The sequence below is a fragment of the Electrona antarctica genome (assembly GCF_951216825.1).
Source record: "Electrona antarctica genome assembly, chromosome: 24".
Lineage (NCBI taxonomy): Eukaryota > Metazoa > Chordata > Actinopteri > Myctophiformes > Myctophidae > Electrona > Electrona antarctica.
The window spans coordinates 9,055,096-9,068,721 of NC_136803.1; the positions used below are offsets into that span (position 1 = coordinate 9,055,096).

The 13,626-nt window shown below is 42.3% G+C and overlaps 1 protein-coding gene across 2 annotated transcripts in view; it reads right to left on the bottom strand.

Annotated features, from left to right (window-relative positions):
- stk11ip (serine/threonine kinase 11 interacting protein) overlaps window positions 1-13,626 on the bottom strand; it is a 61,136-nt gene that overhangs the window by 31,054 nt on the left and 16,456 nt on the right. The window contains exons 17-21 of one of the 2 annotated variants that reach the window (XM_079495376.1): window positions 12,839-12,949; window positions 11,119-11,241; window positions 10,454-10,571; window positions 5,545-5,705; window positions 4,809-5,004 (exon numbers count right to left, since the gene is read on the bottom strand). In XM_079495376.1, the coding sequence (XP_079351502.1) occupies window positions 4,809-5,004; window positions 5,545-5,705; window positions 10,454-10,571; window positions 11,119-11,241; window positions 12,839-12,949 (709 nt within the window). Of the gene's footprint in view, window positions 1-4,682; window positions 5,005-5,544; window positions 5,706-10,453; window positions 10,572-11,118; window positions 11,242-12,838; window positions 12,950-13,626 lie in introns of both variants that reach the window. The other variant, XM_079495375.1, reaches the window with a different exon arrangement.

Consider the following 13,626-nt stretch of genomic DNA (forward strand, 5'->3'; position numbering starts at 1 on the left):
TTTCTTGTTTATCACATTTATGTACCTTTTTTATTATGTATTGTATGTCACTTAATTACTCATTATCTGTCGATGATGTTCTGAAGTTATGTCATAATACAAAATGCCTAATTTAAATTTAAAAAAAAAAAAGTGTCTGGAGTTATTGTTATGACAGATGGAACAAACAGACAGACAGCGACCACTGTCTTTACTCCAACTGAATAAAGAAACATCTTCTGTATCCCTGTTGTTGTTGTTGTCTAATCTTAGAACTCCATTTCTCCATTCGCTGAGTTATCAAACTACCGTTTCTTGGCGATGAGGCTATTCCCCGTGGCCTGGCCCTGAAACCTGACTAACATTCTTTTTTCTTTACTGCAGCCACAGCCTCTGTGGCCATTAAATGGGGAGGAATATGTTAGAGCAATAAAGCCTGCGGTGAATTGTGAACAGCTACATGGGATGTTAGTGCATTGTGAGCCCTTATAAACGACTCATCTGGATTGAGAGTGATGGGCCTCAGAGAGGGTCTTTTCATCTGAGGAGAGTGGAAACAGGGGGTGGACGTCCAGACACTCCAACCCAGACAAGTGTTTCTGTTTGCGAAGGAAGTGAGCACTAACTATAGAAGCTGGCCAAAACTGTCTGTCTGTCTGTGTGTCAGTCTGTCTGTGCGAGTGTGTGTGTCACGCTGTAACACCACCCGCCCACCACCAGAGGGCAACTGAAATTGGAACTATACAGAGGTCTCTCGTGTGTGTGTGTGTCAGACTGCCACAACAGCTTCGTTCGCTTCCCGCGTTTACGCGTCTTAGGCCTCACTCAGACCTTTGCAGCATTGCTGCATGCTTCTTGTATGAATGCTGTGAGTGTCATGGCCGCCCCAATGCATTTCCAAAGGAAGTCACATGGTTTGTAGTCCACATTTTGGACTACAAGCTGTTGTATGGCTTTCGGCTGTGTTTCGACTGCGCCCCTCCCCCTCATACAACACAAATGTTGTGTCAAACCATGTGACTCCCATTGGAAATGCATTGGGGCAAGCTGTGTCACACCCTTTGTATACAACAAGCATACAGGAATCTGTTGCGACCGTGTGAGTGAGGCCTTTCCCACGTTTACGCGTCTTACTTGTATACCTACTTCACAAGATGAAACGTACATGCATGCATGTACTATACAGTACGTGTTGTGCACGCGCATATGAGCACTTTCGAGCAGTGGTCTAAAGTACCTAAGTACATTTACTTAAGTGCAATCTTGAGGTATTTGTACTTTACTTTCAATACTTTCACTTATACTCCAAACTCCACTACATTTCAGAGGCAAAATTTTTACTTTTGCTCCGCTACAATCATTTGAAAACTTTTGTTACTAATTACTTTGCAGATTTTGATTATTATTATTACAAAACATACAGTAACCACTTCAGCCCTATACATTTCGGCCATTTGAAAATAGCCGATTTGTCTGTATGGATGTATTGTTTGATGTACTGTATGAATTGTATGTACTGTTCATCTGTGAGATGATGCATCTCAACTTCTCAAGGGGTTTATCCTTTCAATAAAAGGTATTATATACAAACCTCTAGTTTCTTTAAATAGCAGATCTAAGCTCAAAATAGATGTTATTGTCGCTACTTTTGCATGACACTGTCATACCATGTCTGAGTACAAATAAGGTGTTAATATATTGAAATATGGAGACAAGGTTTCCGTCCGACAGCTAGCGTTCTGTATAAAGGCTGAGCGAATGCACACTCCTGCAGACAGCAATAGCTCTTTTAAAACAAAGACAAAAGCTGGCTTCTGCGTAACAATGAGGGCACTATGTCAAACTTTGTAGAGAAGATACCCAATGAATGTCGCAATAGACCGAAACATTGTAACTTCAGTAGCCTAACAGTACATTTTAACAGCGGGCGAGCATCGACCGACACATCGCCTAATCGCACAGTATCGCCCGAAAAGATGGATTATTTTTATCTTTTCGGGCGACGTTGCACCGCCCACTTTTCGACCATCGCCTGTTCGCCTGCTATCGTCGGTAGTCGCCGGGTCCCATAGACAAATAATGCACTTCCGGAAAATCCGTCTGACTGTCGCCCGCTGTTAAAACGTATAATTATAGATCAATCTTCATATGACCACCGTGCTCAGACTGTAGGTGCGCCACCCGATTTACAACATATCAGGATCAAGGAGATGGGTCGCACACACCAAGACCAAGTGGTTGAAAAAGTTTTATTTCAAACCATAGATATGACAAACGTTTCGGCTATCAAGCCTTCATCAGTGTGGTGATGAAGGCACTGATGAAGACACTGATGAAGTCTGGATAGCCGAAACGTTTGTCATATCTATGGTTTGAAATAAAACTTTTTCAACCACAGTCTTGGTGTGTGCGACCCATCTCCTTGATCCTAAAACGTATAATTATAAACCACTGCTATAAGTGAAGACAGTGTGCATGACTTCAATTTTTCTCACTCCGTCAATCTGCCAAAAAATGAATATAAATTTGAATCAGTGGGAGTTGATGCTGTGGGTGGGTCACTGGGTCTGAACCGCTGCGAACATTCACCTAGGTCTTTGGGTTGTGACATGGCACCGCCATGGAGACTAGAATAAAAGAGTTATGTTTTCATTATGCTCGTATCGTCTGTTGTCTGCTCATTCCTTCGTGCCCCGCAGTGGTGGAAAAAAGTACTCCCAATTGTTTTACTTAAGTAAAAGTATCAATACTGCAATGTAGAACTACTCCGTTACAAGTAAAAGTCCGGAATTCAAAATGCACTTGAGTGACAGTACAAAAGTATTGGCATAAACATTTACTTAAGTACTCACTATGCAGAATGTTATGTCCCACTTCAGGTTTTCAAATATGTATACAAATATTTTGAAAATACCAGATCTATAAGCTCACAAAGCGTCGCATCGCATTGTGAGCTTGTAGATTGGCTATTTTCAAATGGCCGAAATGTATAGGGCTGAAGTGGTTAATGTATGTTTTGTAATAATAATCAAAATCTACAAAGTAACTAGTAACTAAAGTTTTCATATAAATGTAGTAAAAGTACAATATTTGCCTCTGAGATGTAGTGGAGTAGAAGTAAAAGTATTGGAAATTGGAAATACTCAAGTAAAGTGCAAATACTTCAACGTACTTAGTTACTTTGACCACTGGGTGCCCGCGGTCAGAGCAAGAGGTGACTCTACTCATACCGTTGTTACTGTGGTTTGGGTTTGGGTTTTGGAAATGGGATACCATCAGTGTGTGCTTTCCAACTATTTCCCAATCTGTGACCACTAGTTAAGACTGCAATTTATCTCAATTTCACATTAGTCATATGAACTGTGGTTACACCAGTGAATCTCTGACATACTATCATCTCTGGAGAGGATTCGGTTAAGATTAGCTCGGTTTGAGTTTAATGACTGTGATTATTAACCCATTTATGGGGGAACCCCTTTTGGTGTTAGCATTAGGTTATGCTTTAGCTATTGAAAAATAGCAGATCTACAAGCTCATAGCGCACCACCGAGTGGCGCGCTACGAGCTTGTAGGTCTGCTATTTTTGAAAAGTCGAAGAACGACTGACATAGAAACATAGCTTTTTCAGAAAACTGTCAGGATGTAGAAGACATTTTTAGAATCTGATCTCAGATCTGATCGACCCTAGCGTCCCTATTCTAGGCATGACATAATAGGTGAACAGTCTGTGAAAACCAAAATATGTAAAGTCGTGTCTCAAATTATGTCATTTTGAAAATGGCAATTGTATGACTTTATCAATGCCTTTGTCACAAAATTGACCATGCAGGGTTCCTACACAACATACTGTATGCATTCACTCGCAAAATTGCTTGCTCAGCGTGGGATCTCTGTCGGTTCTCTGCTCTACATGTAAAGTGTCTTGAGACAACTTGTTTTAATTTAATTACATGATTTAATAAAATTGAATTGAAGCATCCTATGAATTAATTTGTTTCCATTTCACACAATTAGAGAATTGTGAATTATAAAACCACCCACCGCCCATCCTTTTCTACAGTCTGAGTTGTGCATGGACCCTGGATGTGAAACAACCAGTGATGGAAAAAGTATTCCGTTTTTATTTAAGTAAAAGTATCAATACTGCAATGTAGAACTACTCCATTACAAGTCTGAGGGGCGACTCACACCTTCGCATCTAGCATACAACATTGATGCATGCTAGATGTATGAAAGGGTTTGTTTACATCTTGCCCCAATGCATTTCCAATGGAAGTCCTCATACAACACAAATGTTGTGTCAAACCATGTGACTCCCATTGGAAATGCATTGTGAGCTTGCATCAGTCAATAAGTCTCACAACAAGCATACATCAATCTGTTGCGAAGGTGTGAGTCAGGCCAAAGTCTGGAACTCAAAATGTACTTGAGTGAAAGCACAAAAGTATTGGTATCAAAATGTACTTAAAGTACCAAAAGTAAAAATACTCATTGTGCAGAATGTCCAATCTTTTTTTGAAATGGCCGAAATGTATATAGGGCAGAAGTGGTTAATGTATGTTTTGTAACAATAATCAAAATCTATAAAGTAACTAGTAGTAACTAAAGTTGTCAAATAAATGTAGTGGAGTAAAAAGTACCTAATTGTACTTAAGTACTAAATGCACTTAGTTACTTTCCACCACTGGAAAGCCTCCACCCACCTCCAGGACTGGCGCGTCCTCCGTGCAGGGCTGCAGCCTGGTGGCCGTGGCATCCTGGAGGGGTAGAGCTGGTGTCGGTGTACTTGTAGCTCCCAGAGAGCTCCTCTTTACTCTGCCCGTCCTTACTGGAAGAGCGGCCGCCCCGGTCGGCCCAAGTGTCACCCTCGCCTTCCCCGATGAAGAAGGAGCTTCCCTGGGCAGTGACGAAGGAGGAGGAGGAGCTGGGGTCCCCTGTGGTGGTGGTGGTGGTGATGGTGGCTTCCAGGACAGGGCTGCAACCGAGGGTGGCGTCTCGAGACGACGGGTTGTCTGTGGAATGATCCTAGGAGGAGGGGAAAAGGAGCATTGTGTGTGAGCTTGTAGATCAGCTATTTCTGTCGTTAACCCGTTTAGACCTGAGGACGCATCTGTGTCACCTTAGCTTTTAACCACTTTAAACGTTATTTTAAACTTTAGCTGCTGAAAAATAGCAGATCTACAAGCTCATATCTAGCCTGGGTAAACCCCTCCCCCTCGCCAGATTTTTCATTCTGCCCTCAAGCAGAATAAAAAATCTGGTGAGGGGGAGGGGTTTACCCAGGCTAGCTCATAATCTGCTAGCTTTGAAAAATCGTGAAAACGTGCGCAAATCTTTGAATATATATTCTTTCACGGCAAACGTTTTTAAACTCATATCTTTGCTTCTGGGGCGTCCCTGGAACAACATATTTTCAGATGGGGGAGCGGCAGCAGAATACATATGTTTGGGGTCCTTAAAATGAAATAGTTTGAGAACCACCGTTTTTAGAAGACATTTTGTAGAATCAACCTCAGGTGGATATGGGTTAAACCTGTAAACAGTGCTGCTGCACTGCTGACAGACCTGATAAGGGATGTGATGGACATCATGGTCGTCCCTGGCGTCCTGATGTCCAGAGGATGACCGCTTGTTAGGCGTGCTGGTGGCGGGAGGAGCCAGTGATTGGCCGTCCAGCTGGACCACATGATCGCTACCACACTCTGGGCACATCATCGTGCTACTCTCTAAAGCAAACACAAAACCAAAAAACGCGTAACATGAGACATGTTTTTGGACGTTGATATTTGTCCGGCCCCTCCTATGTCCAGCTTTGAGGGTTTGTGTAAACACAAACATTGTGTTAACACAAACATTGAAGACGAAGGTGAGGACGCAAATTGTGATTGGCCGGAATGAGATGATGTATGATGATAAGAGCTCCCCTCACTTCACGCGGGTGTGATTTTTTCAACTAACAATGTCGGTAAGGTTATGGCGTGTAAAAAAAATCACACCCATGTGAAGTGAGTGGCGCTCTTATCATCGTACATCATCATGACGTAAATTCTCCATTCATTGTCAATACGAATGTAATGTTTGTGTAAGACGAAAACCTGCACTAATAGCTGCATATAGGGGGCCCCTCAAAAACAACAACCATATAATTAGTTTTTTAGCGTTGTGCTGTTAAACATTTGTTTTAAAGGGGCGCCAGCCCCTCCTATGCACAGCTTTGTGTGTTTGTGTGTATGAGCTCGGATTGTGATGATTTGTTTGGATGAGCAAGGAATGTGATGTATGACACTTACAAAATACCCAATAGGAAAATGTTTATCTTCTGTAAAAATCTAATATGAATATCTAACATTTAGTCTAGTCTGTAAAATTGTAATAAAGGTGAAAAATAAAAACTTAAAAAGGCATTTCAGACACTCCGTTTGAAATGAACGCAGACGTTTAATTATTTCAAGAGGTTTCCCAGCAATAATAATAACAGTCATGATGTTTAGCTGCAGGCTACGTGATTCTCCTAAAACATTCTTCATAGGCATGGCTTTGGTTCGGGCATGTGCAAATAAACCAAAAAGGATATGAGCCGTCTCTGCCTCTTGAGCTCGGCAGTGGTGGAAAGTAACTATGTACATTTTACTCAAGTACTTTTAACCCATTTAGGCCTGACCTCAAAATTTAAAAAAAATCTTCTAAATCCTCCAGTTTTCTGAAATAAATATTTTCACGATTTTTCAAAAATAGCAGACCTACAAGCTCGTAGCGCGCCACTCGGTGGCGCGCTATGAGCTTGTAGATCTGCTATTTTTCAATAGCTAAATTATAACATAATGTTTAAAACACCAAAAGGGGTTCCCGCCCCAAAATGGGTTAAGGACAACTTTTCTTTTTTCAACCAAGGTTCATATTTTAGGTTGTTATTAGAGAAAGTAAACGATGAGTGTTACTTTTTTTCCCATTTGCTGCTTTCTTTTGTTTTAGGGATTTTAGCTATTTTTGGCAGCGGGGGGGGCGGGAGCATTCGAAAATGGGGCTAAATACGTATTTATTTATTTATTTTTTACAAAATATTATGGCGATTTCTTTATTATTATTTACTATAGTCCTACTAGACCCCAGGAAATTACATCTAGCCACAAAAGATCACAGGATTTGCTGAATGTGAAGGTAGAGTACTAGGGGGATGCCATGTCAGTTTGTCCCCTTCACATTCAGTAGATCCTGTGATCTTTTGTGGCCAGATGTAATTTCTTGGGGTCTAGTAGGACTATAGTAAATAATAAAAAAGAAATCGCTAAATGTTTTTGTAAAAAAATACATATTTAGCCCCATGTTCGAATGCCCCCGCCCCCCTGTCAAAAGTAGCTAAAATCGCTAAAAAGAAAGAAAGCAGCAAATGAAAAAAAATAACACTCATCTATTTGCAAAAGATGTTCATACATTTGAAAACTTTAACATTCTATAATGAGTATAATTACTTTGAGTACTTACAGTACATTTTGATGCCAAAACCTTTGTACTTTTACTCAAGCACATTTTGAATTCCAGACTTTTACTTGTTAACTAGTAGTTCTATATTGCAGTATTTTGGTATTTTTACTCAAATACAAAATGTGAGTGCTTTTTCCACCACTGCTGGAGCTCAGCAGCGAGGCCGAACGCACCAACAACATCAAACCCCCTCCAAACATCTGTTTGACAAAACAAGGGCCTACACTACATGACCCCAGCACAGCGTGTGGGAACAGGTCTTAATGTCAGGTTGGGAGAGGCTGTACTATGGGAGGTGGCTGAGCCTGAGCTAAGGGCCTTATCTATCTCTGTCTCCTGGAGATTATAGAGGTAGAAGACTCAAAGGGAAGGAATAATACATGGCATGCGTCCCTTAATTCCATTTAATGATTCTTCATATAAGCCTCTTACGAAACCTCATTTGTTTGGGGGATAAATATCAAGCCCCATGCCTGCTGTCAGGCACGAGGAAGTCGTTACGAAAGAGCCTCGGTTACGGCATTTTGACAAAGCAGGTCTTATTTTGTGAGTTTAGCTTTCACTCACGACTGATAGGGTCTTAGTGATTAGCCCCTTTAACCCATTTTGACCTGAGATCAGATTCTAAAAATGTCTTCTACATCCTGACAGTTTTCTGAAAAAGCTATGTTTCTATGTCAGTCATTCTTCGATTTTTCAAAAATAGCAGACCTACAAGCTCGTAGCGCGCCACTCGGTGGCACGCTACGAGCTTGTAGATCTGCTATTTTTCAATAGCTAAAGCATAACATGATGCTAACACCAAAAGGGGTTCCCGCCCAGAATGGGTTAACCCTGGTGACCACATTGTTGGCATTTTATAAAATAGCATAAAGCATACAGTAGATTTCATATCAAGCAGCCCCATTATTTATTCAGCATTTGACCCACAGACCACTATTTGATGAGATATAGCCTCTCAGATCTACTGTAAGACTACACACTCTGTCTTTCTTTTATCTGTATTGTATTGTGTTTTTGTATGGACATAGTGTTGGGTGCTGGCACATATGCACACATGGCATCAACGCATGGTGTTGTGTGCTGGCACACTATACACTCTGTCTTTCTTTTATCTGTATTGTATTGCATTGTATTGTACTGTATGTTTAGTTTTACTACCATTTTAAGAGCCTGCTCAGGGACTACAGATGTAAATTAGCTTATGGCTAACTCTGGCACATTTACATGGAAGTGAAAACTGAAATGTTGATTAATGAGCATTGTCCCTGTCAAATAAATAAATAAATAAATATTCTGTTAATTTCCATGCTGTATTGTTGTGGTACCATAAGTATAGATAACAGGCAAACGTTTATCAAAAATCTACATTCTCTAATTGTATAGACTAAATAAAATAAAATGGTGCATTTATATAGCGCCTTTATCCAAGGCACTTTACATAGATTGTGCATTACATTCACCCATTCACACACACATTCATACACCGATGGCGGTGGAAGCCATGCAAGGCAACCAACCAGCACATCAGGAGAAATTAGGGGATCAGTGTCTTGCTCAAGGACACTTCGACACTAACTCTGGGGGAGCCCAGGTTCGAACTGGCAACCTTGCGGTTACCATCCAGCCACTCTACCTCTGAGCCACCGCCGCCCCTATAAATAAATAGACTTTTAACAATAATGTAACTCTTGAGGGCTTACCCAGGTACATTTGATTTGAAAAATCAATAATTAATTTCCCATTCCTTCCACTCTGTATCCAATGCGTGTGTGTGTGTGTGTGTGTGTGTGTGTGTGTGTGTGTGTGTGTGTGTGTGTGTGTGTGTGTGTGTGTGTCCGTTCTTTGAAATCATTTCTAGCACTTTAGAGCTTATGATAAATTGCAGAAATTAGAAGTAAAAGGTGGAAGATTAATGGGCTTATCCTGTGCGGGGGAACAGAGAGCGAGCAATGGAATAAGGTGTTGCAGTTTTCAAGTTCAAACTGGTTACAGGGCAAATTTGCCATTTAAAGCATTTGCCTGTGACTTGTGAATATAAAGCTGATTTGACTGATGTAGGTAACTAGAGTGGATTAGAGAGTTGACAATCCTAATGAAACATTAACCCATTTAGGCCTGACGTCGAAATAAAAAAAACGTTCGCTCTGAAAGAATATATATTCAAAGATTTGTGCCGCATTTTTACGATTTTTCAAAAATAGCAGACCTACAAGCTCGTAGCGCGCCACTCGGTGGCACGCTATGAGCTTGTATTTCTGCTATTTTTCAATAGCTAACGTATAACATAATGCTTAGTTAAAACACCAAAAGGGGTTCCCGTCCAGAATGTGTTAAGGGTAAAATGTCAGGCAGATACTGTAGGCATAAGACTGACAAAGTGTGTGTCATGACCAGAAGAATAAGGTCATGGATACAAGCGGACGAAAGTTCAGTCACGCAAGAGAGAGACTCAGAGTAGAGTCGCTGCTTCTTCGCTTGGTTGGTTAGGATCTCCCTAGGGAGGTCCTCGAAGCACGTCCCACTGGGAGGAGACCCCGGGGCAGACCAAGGACCAGATAGAGGGATTATATCTCCAAACTGGCCTTGGAGAAACGCCTCAGGATCCCCTAGGGGTCTAGGAGAAAGGGAAGGAGGAGCTCTCTGGTGGAGCTGTTGCCCCCTCGACCCGACTACGGATAAGCGGTTGAAGATGGATGGATGTAAAGTGCTACCGCCTAGGGGCGACTGTGGCTCAAGAGGTCGTCCAATGACCCATGGGTCGGCGGTTCGAATCCCGGCTCCTCCTGTCTACATGTCGAAGTGTCCTTGGGCAAGACACTGAACCCCAAATTGCTCCCGATGTGCTGGTTGGTACCTTGCATGGCTTCCGCTGCAATCGGTGTATGAATGTGTGGGTGAATGGGTGAATGTAATGCACAATCTATGTAAAGCGCCTTGGATAAAGGCGCTATATAAATGCACCATTTACCCTTTAAAATAATGCTCTCACCTTTGCCATGGTGTCCCTGCTGGTCCCACATCACCCCAGCAGCCTCACGGTGCAGCTCTTCCGACAGCCCCTCTGGTAGTCCCAGAGACCCTCTCCTCTGAGCTCGGCCTCCGCTCGCCTAGTGTGGAGCAACAACATTTTGATTTGGTTTTAGTCGTCGTAGTCTTTCGAATACAATTGAATTCAGTCTTAGTCATAGTTTAGTCATCTGAAATGTTTCAGTGTTAGTCTAGTTTCAGTCGACTAAATATCATAAGATTTTAGTAGACAAAATCTATACAGTTGATTTAGTCAACTAAAATGTATTATGGAGGGCCTTGATGGCGTCCTAATGGCAAACTTTGTTGAGTGCTGAAAATAGCCGATCGACAAGCTCACAATGCATCGCGGCGTCGCAGCTTGTAGATCGGCTATTTTCAGCATGTAACCAAGCAGCCAGGTCTTTTCATTCTACTGGATCTCTTCTCCACAAGTCTCTCCCAAACATTTATCTCAAGTCTCGTTTTTATTTGTTGACGAAATTGGCAATAGATTCAGTCTTAGTTTTTAGTCATCGTTGGCTTGGATTTTATTTCATTTTCGTCGGTGTAAAAACGTTGGTAGTCGGCGGCACATTTTTGGTCACAGTTTTAATGGAAGGACATGGACAGTCGGCGGCTGCTCACCTCTTCAGAGGCCTCTCTCTGGAGCGTGAACTCCGACCTGCAGCGGAGGCACTGCAGATGGAGCTGGCGCCCGGGCAGCTGCCTCTTTTCCTCCACCAGGGGGCGCAGCACATCGACCAGAACCTAGTGTCCACAATGGAGTGGGAAGATCGGGTGATTTTTGTGACTCGTCGCGTGACTGAGTTGCTTAAACCATTAAGAACTAAAATGTCTTCTAAAACAGTTCTCTGAAAAACATGTTTCTATGACTCAGTGGTTCTCAAACTATTTCATGTCAAGGACCACCAGAATCATCATAATCATCAATATAAATCATCATATAAAGAAAGTAAAAAAGGGCCCAGGCGGTGGCGTAACCGTCTGGGCACCCGACTGGTAATCCAGTCGCAGTGTGCCGCGGGTTCGACTCCCGAGCCCGACACGACCTTTACTGCATGTCTTCCCCCATCTCTCTCCCGTTTCCTGTCAGCCTACTGTCTGTCCCTTCAAAAAACCAATAAAAGGCGTAAGCCGCAAAAAAAAATCTAAAAAAAAAAAAAAAAGAAAGTAAAAAAGGGAACAGACCAATTTATTTAAGGCGATGTAATAAAATTTACAAATAGCATATTTCTTTAAGAATGTCCAGTATGTGATCATTTTCTCAAGCTTGCCTAAATGTACAATTCCCATTCCTTTTCAGGCGAACGGGTTCTGACAAAGCAAAGTTGAACTGAAGTACTCGGGCTTGTCCGACCCCCGCATATCAACAATGTGCGTATTAATCCATTGAGACCTGGAACGCATCCATGTCACGTTAGCGTTTAACCACATTAACCATTAACCCATTTTGGGGCGGGAACCCCTTTTGGTGTTTTAAACATTGTTATAATTTAGCTATTGAAAAATAGCAGATCTACAAGCTCATAGCGCGCCACCGAGTGGCGCGCTATGAACTTGTAGTTCTGCTATTTTTGAAAAATCGTTAAAATGTGCCTCAAATCTTTCCGAAAATTGTCATGATTTAGAAAACTTTTTTTTTAAAATTTCGACGTCAGGCCTGAATGGGTTAAACTGAGCGCTAACTAAATAATAATAATGTGTCATCCTTCTTGACAGGCTTCACCTCAGGTCATGAGTCATGATGGGCTCGGCTAGGACCTGCCACATCGTTGGTATAACGACGTGAATGCAGCGGCGGGGATTAGGCCGTCTCCTCAAATTAAGGATTGGTAGGTCTGGTTTGCAAGAACAGACTGGTACGGTACAGACAGAGTCAGAGGTGGCGGCTTCACCAGGGCACCGTTTTCCCCCAACAGTGGGTCACGGGACCCACTTGTGGGTCACGGGACACATTTTTTATAGGTCCCTTTATTTATTTTTGTTTCCTACATTTTGTTTTTAATTATTATTATAATTTAAAACATTTAAAAAAAAAACAAGCTAAAGTTTTCATAAATGAATAGCAAATTAAATTATTTTTCATTTCTTGAATAGATAAAAGAAAAATCTAATAAATTCCATATTCGCGTCACGTTGTGAGCTTGTAGATCGTCACGGGGGAATGTCACATTTCTATTTTGGGTCAGGGGCTAAAAAGTTTGGGAACCACTGCACCAGGGTGTGCATGTGCGTGTGCATGTGTGCATGCGTGTGCATGCGTGCGTGCTTGCGTGCATATGAGTGTGTGTGTGCGTGCGTGCGTGACGTGTGCGTGCATGTGAGTGTGTGCGTGCGTGCGCACCTGCAGTGCTTGCTGTGGGTCGTCGTCCAGCATAACGTAGCTCCTCCCCCTCTTCTCTCGGCTGATGTAGTCAAACTGGAGATGAACCACTGGAAGCATCTTCTCTTCCCCCTGAGAGAGACAGACAGACAGAGCAAGAGGAGAGGGACAGAGAGAGGGACAGACAGACAGAGCAAGAGAAGAAAGACAGAGAGAGGGACAGACAGACAGAGCAAGAGAAGACAGACAGATAGAGACAAGACAGAGAGAGAGACAGACAGACAGAGCAAGAGAAGACAGACAGATAGAGACAAGACAGAGAGAGAGACAGACAGACAGAGCAAGAGAAGACAGACAAATAGAGACAAGACAGAGAGAGAGACAGACAGACAGAGCAGGAGAAGAAAGACAGATCGAGACAAGACAGAGAGAGAGACAGAGAACAGTAAACAAAAATGACTCACGTCATAACTGCCAGGTGCAGCAAGCTCACTATGGATTTGATCTCCCATTGGTTTAGACTAGAGGATACGGCTTCATGTTGCAGCGTTCAGACTATGGGTTTTATCTCCCAAGGCTCCCATTGGCTTAGAGGCGCTAGAGGCAGCCAATCATGAAAAAGTGTCCACTAGGTCCTCACTAGTCTCAACATCGACAGTATAGAGCACCGAAGTCTGACGTCAATATCGGTAGAGGGTGCAAATCCACAGGTTCATGTACTTTGTATTTGCATTGTAATCCCCATAGGGGGATTTTAGATCGCCTCATATAATAACTGTGTTTGAAAAATAAACAAATCATCCAGGGCT